The 6,000-nt window shown below is 46.0% G+C and overlaps 1 protein-coding gene across 5 annotated transcripts in view; it reads right to left on the reverse strand.

Moving 5' to 3' along the window:
- Window positions 1-5,520, reverse strand: part of PTPN2 (protein tyrosine phosphatase non-receptor type 2) — an 86,215-nt gene extending 80,695 nt beyond the window's left edge. For 2 of the 5 annotated variants that reach the window (XM_059138760.1, XM_059138761.1), the window contains exon 1: window positions 5,329-5,520. In XM_059138760.1, the coding sequence (XP_058994743.1) occupies window positions 5,329-5,397 (69 nt within the window). In that variant the 5' untranslated portion in view covers window positions 5,398-5,520. The remainder of the gene's footprint in view (window positions 1-5,328) is intronic. The other 3 variants (XM_059138759.1, XM_059138758.1, XM_059138762.1) reach the window with 3 other exon arrangements.
- Between the last annotated feature and the right edge of the window lie 480 nt (window positions 5,521-6,000).

A 6,000-nucleotide genomic window follows, 5' to 3' on the forward strand; every position in this document is an offset into this window, starting at 1 on the left:
AAATAGACTTCCCTTGATACTCTACTTCTAAAACTTGGCTGACTCACAAATGACTCTTAACTCTGGCAGTTATCTGAACTACTAATTTCTAATAAAGAATAATGACCAGTTAAGAGTTTCACAGTTCCTAAACTCTGATTAGTCAACCAAATTCTTTCTGAGCCACCATTTACTAGAAACATTACTCCATGGCTTAGATGATTTTTTCTTTTCTTCTTCTTCTTTTTTTTTTTTTTTTTTTGCCATTTCCCTACAGTTTCACTCCCTTCCCTGAAAGCTCGTAAAACTTCATTCTTTCTCTGCCCTTCTCATGCCCCGGCCTGATTCAGACAGCAATCACAGTGACTACAGACAAAAAAGAAAGCAATCATGACCATTTCTCAAAAAGCAGTTAACCTGAGACTACATTAATGTTTCATTAGTTTGTCAGTCAAACCAAATTAGACTTTTCCAGCAATCTCACTTCTGCCATTTGTGTCCTTTCGAGGCCAGTTCTTCCATCTATGTGCTCTTGCTCCCATCAGCACCTGCTTTTCAAGGTTTCTGGCACCAACAGTAATCCCTTCTATTTCTCAACTTCTAACCTCTCTCTTTAGGCTTACTTATCCTCCCCCTCTCCCAAGACACATCAAGTCAGGCTTCTCTGGTAAGAAGTCATTATTCAACAAAGATTTATCATGCACCTACTAAGTGCCTGATGTTGTGCAAGGCACTGCCACTGCCTGCATGAAGTTCTAATGAGACAATGCAGAAGAGAAATTCATAGTCTGTTCTGCTCTGACCCTGTAACTCATTCCTAAGAAACCTCCTATTACCAAAAGCTATGTTATAAAAGCAACTGTTCAAAACTGGGTAAAACGGAGTAAATAATCAATTCATTTTTCATTTCCTGCAAGACTTTCAATGAAAAGTAAAGCAAAAGTTCTCACACCACTAAGCAAGTCCAACTTCTAGTTGTATCTAGTTTTTGCCCAAGAGCAAAGCCTTTCTTTTCCTAATCCAATTAGCGCGGCCAAAAAAATTCACACAAATATCACCCAGTCTTGTGACAGACAAAGCAGAGAGCTCACTTAAGCATTTTTTCCCTACTCAAATAACAGTGGTTTGCTTAATGCAAATTTGTGTTCTCTAAATAATCTGCTGCACATTATAACCAACGCAATGCTATGAAAGGGGAAGTCGTGGAACACTATGGAGTATGTAACAGGGGATCATATCCTGCAGGGGAGGGGCAGGAAGGCCCTTCACTAAGGAAGTGAGACTTCAGGGATGAGTAGGAGGTAGTTAATGGGGAAAATAGGGGGAGAAGTTGTGCTAAAGCAGGAGAGCTACAATTATGAAGGCCCTCAGGGAGAACAGACACATACATTTCAAGGAATAGAGCCCAACGGAAGAGGGAATTAAGTCATATGGGAAGAAAAACCATGTGGTCTTGTGAGCCACAAAAGGATCTGAATTTTACATTATGAGCAGTGAAAAAAACCACTGAAGGTTTTCGGTAAGAAGGGACGTAACTGTATGTCACTTTAGCTACCTACCCCACTCCATCAGTCAGGTTAGGCTTCTTGAAAGAATGGTCTCCATTTACATGGTTATACTTCTTCCCACCTTCTCTTCTCCATGCTCAGCATCTGACTTTCGTACTCCACTGAAATTATTATCTTTAAAGGTATCTGAAGGCACCTGGGTAGCTCAGGTGGGCTAGGCATCAACTCTTGGTTTCGGTTCAGGTCAAGATTTCAGGGTTGTGAGATCAAGCCTCACACATTGGGCTCACACAGGGTAGGCATGGAGCCTGCTTAAGATTCTCTCTCTATCCCCCTCTCCCTCCCACCCTCTCTTTCTCCCACCTCTAAAAACAAAGCAAAACAAAAACACACTCACACAAAACAAAACAACACCAAATAATAAAAAATAAAGGTGTGATCATCCACTCCTTAAGTCAATGGGCCCTTTCAGTTTTGACTATTTTCCATCTGCTGCATGTGGCCCTCCTCACCATCAACTCCTTTCACACCTACCATCAATATTCTCCCACTTCCATGATTATTGCTCTCTAGTCTTTTTTGCAAGCTTCTTTCTTTACCTACACCCTTAATTGTTGTTGGCCTTCAGCATTTCCAAACCCTCCATATTTTCCCTAGATGACCTCATCCACAAATACCACCTATGTGCTCATGATTTCCAAAATCCTATTTACAGCTCAGACCTCCCTGAAGTCTGTATTTATATATTAAACTATTTCCATTTTGATGTCTTACAGGCATCTCAAACTGAATTAAACAGTTTCAAACATCTTATCCCCTTACCACTTCAAATCAGTATCTCCCCTTCATTCCTCCTGCCACTGCCTTAGTTCAGGAGGTCAACACTTCTCTTCTGGTTTATTCCAACAGAATATTTCCCTGTACTACCTGCCTACAGAGAGCCCCATCATTCGCACCAGTAGAACAATCTTACTAAAAAGAAAATATAGTAAAAGGATGCCTGGGTGGCTCAGTCGGTTAAGCATCTGCCTTTGGCTCAGGTCATGATCCCAGGGTCCTGGGACTGAGTCCCACACCGGGCTCCTTGCCCAGAGGGAAGCCTGCTTCTCCCACTGCCTGATGCTCCCCCTGCTTGTGCTCTCGCTCACTCGCACGCTGAAAAAAAATAATTAAAACCTTTAAAAAATAATAAAAATTTTTAAAAATATATAGTATGATCTTGCATGGTACTTCTAGGCTTAAAATTCCTCAATGAGTCCTATCAATTAGCTCCAACTCCATAGTCTGATCTACAGGCACCTAATAGCCTCTGTCTTACTCTCCAGCCTTATCCCTCCAGCACTTCAACTTCATTCCATACTCCTCACGAGGCTAATTTCTTGGTAGTCCTCTTGGTGTTCTACGCTCTGTACCTCTGCACACATTCCTTCCTTCTCTGGAACACTAATTCTTCTTCCCTTATTCTCTTCACCTAGCCAACTTGTCCTTCAAGACTTAGTTAAGACCACACCTCCTGCAGAATCACTACCAGAATTTCCAAGTGCACCCCTTTGGGTGATTAGACAACACCCCATGCTTAAAACTAGCTTTTGCATTTCTTACTTTTATGTTTTCATCTTCTTACCATTTACTACTCCCAGTGGGATAGATCCTTGAGAGCTGGGACTCAGTCTAACACTGATACATAATAGATATGTTAGGAGTGGATGAACGAAAATAGGGAATTGTGAAGCCATCAAAAGAACAAATCCTAGAATTGTGAGCTCCCCAAGAGAAGAAACTTTGCTTCATTCTCTGCAGAATCTCAATGGCCCAGAGCAGGACTGGTACACCACTGGTGCTCAGTACATATTTGTAGTAAAGCTGAATGTACATCCTAGAGTCAAAGGAAAACCTTTTTCAACACTTGCTTTCCATTACTAACTTTTTTGGTTTGGGACCCACTTTTATCATAACACCAGTATGTTTTGCATGATTTCTACTGACCAAACGAATGCTCTCCTTCTTCTGTTATGAAAAAAATAATAAAAGCATTGACTAAACCACTAAAGGATTCCTGGGCACCAGTTCATGGAAGTGTTTCCTGAATTCCTTGAAATTTAATGTGAAATTTTCAGTGGATATAAGAAAGTCCATTTTTGTGGTGAGAGGGAATTACAGTTTTCATTAAGTTTTCAAATATATTAATGCTATCCCTACCACCCCAAAATCAAACTGCTTAACCAAAATATTAAGCTGAATTAAGCTGTAACATTCACCTTTTTCTTCTCAAATCTGGATTTTGATTTATCAGTAGCAACTTGGAGACAGTAGCTTCTATTTAAACAAATGTAACAGGAGAAGTCACACAGCTGGCAGGCTCTAACACAAAGATTCCTACCAGAATTTGCATTAAAAATTTTCTATAATTAGTAAAGCCATTACCAGCGTTCTCAAAAGTTAGTACTCTGTTCTAATATACTCTGTACTCAAGTGAACCAGGGTATTTATTACACTTCCTGCTAATGTGTTCAAGAAAAAAAGTTACATTCTGATCGTAATGACAAAGAAGCAATTTTTACCGTCCTTTAACTAAATGAATTTAAATGGGGAGAAACCCAGAATCATCCAGATTTACAGGAAAATCTTTTTTTTTTTTTCCTTTTTCTGCAGAGTGAACCGAACAGCCGAAGCAACATTTAACTCACCAACCACTCAATTTAATCTTGGGAATAACATGCTAATAATGAAGCAGTACAGTACAGACAACTAGTTCATTTTCAAAGAGATACAGTTCTGTATGAATTCAAAGGTTCTCTAGCTGATGTGAAGAAACTAGTCACAAAAGAATCCAACTACACTCATGATTCCACTCATACGGAGTTCGAGAAAAGGCAAGATTATTGTACATCAGCAAGAAACCAGAACGGCGGTGGTCTGGTCTATGGGATGGAAGAAGGGGCATGACGGCACCTTCGGGGTAATGAAAAGGTTCATTATTTTGACCTGGTTGGTGCCTTACACAGGTGCACACATTTAGAAAACTCGCTTAACTCCGCACACAAAATCTGTGTCTCTTACTGTAAAGTATCCCTCGGTAAAGAAGATTTAAAAGAGAACACCCGTTTTCTTTCTTTTAACTAACACAACCAAAGCCAGATGTTCTCGTTCCTGGAAGCTGTGTGTGGAGGACGACCCACGCGCTGAGACACTGGGCTCTCTGAAAACATTCAGACTGCTGATTCGCCGGGAGCTTCCGCCGTCCCCACGGTTTAGGCACTGCCATTTCGAGAGGCCCCGCAGCCACCCAGAACACCGAGGCCAGAGCCAGCTGCGCCGTCGGAAATGGGTGCCGCGGCCGGCCTCCGCTCAGCCACAGAACACCTGGCCAGCGAAAAAGGTATCCGCGGGCAGAGTCAGCCACCAGGGCTTGCGAACTCCCACAAGCCTGCAGCCGGCTCCCCGCCGCCCGCCCGCGTCCCCCGAGGCCTCACTTCCCTTCTCTCGGCCCCCCGCGGACTCTCGGACCGCCCGCGGGTCTCCTGGGAACCCACCCTCCGCCCGACCTCCCAGGTCCCCCCCGCCCCGGGTGGCGGAGTACGTCCTCGCCCGCCACCAGGCGCCGCTGTCGAGCCGCCTTCCCGAACTAACTCTGCGCTTGCGCTCCTGAAGAGCACTCCCGCCCGCCCAAAGTCTTTTCAGAAGGGCCCAGAGACCCGGTCGGCGCAGGCGCGCCCCTGACGCGGCCCTCGCGCCGCCACTTCCGCCCCGAGCAGGAGGCGGGGGAGGCGGGAGGGAGCCGGCGGGCGCGAGCTCGGGTCCTCGGTGAGGACTGTGGCTACTGCGCGAGCCCGCGACTCACCAAATACAGCTGCTGCCAGCGATTCTGAGCATCCAACTCCTCAAACTCCCGCTCGACGGTGGCAGACATGGCGGCGGGAGCGAGCTGGCGCAAGCGGAGCCTGCGCCGGCGGAGAGGCTCAGGCCCCGCACGATCCGGGGAGAGCGCTGGCGCTGCGGCGCATGCGCGCTCCGCGCCCTGCCCCGCCCCCACGCCGGGCCCGGCCGGCCGCGGGGAAAGTACCTGGAGCGTCGGACGTCAGCGCGCCGACTCGCGGCGCCTGAAGTCGGACGGCGGCGGGGCGGGACGTTTGGAGGAGGCGTGCTCCAGAGGGCGCCCAGGTGGAGAGAGGGCGGGGCCGAGGGGACCACCCAGAGGCTGCAGTTGGGGGAAGTGGGGCTCTGGGCGGTCGGCTCCTTGCACTTGAGTGGACTGGCCCTGGGGAGGAGGTACAGTACCGTGAGTTTCTCAGAAATGGAGCGGACCAAGAAAGTCCCTTGGGAAGACTTTCCTTCTTGCTGTCCCATTTCTCTTTTTCTCTTTAGTCTTAGTTTTTTTAAATGCAGTATTTTCGTTTTATTTTACACGTCATCTAGGTCAGTTTGGAGACCTGTGTCCAATTTTGAAACAAATTTCTCAGCTCCCTCGGAGAGTATAAACCAGACCTAATGACAGCTCGTGTATGCCTGAAGG

This window comes from Mustela lutreola, chromosome 11 (assembly GCF_030435805.1).
Source record: "Mustela lutreola isolate mMusLut2 chromosome 11, mMusLut2.pri, whole genome shotgun sequence".
Lineage (NCBI taxonomy): Eukaryota > Metazoa > Chordata > Mammalia > Carnivora > Mustelidae > Mustela > Mustela lutreola.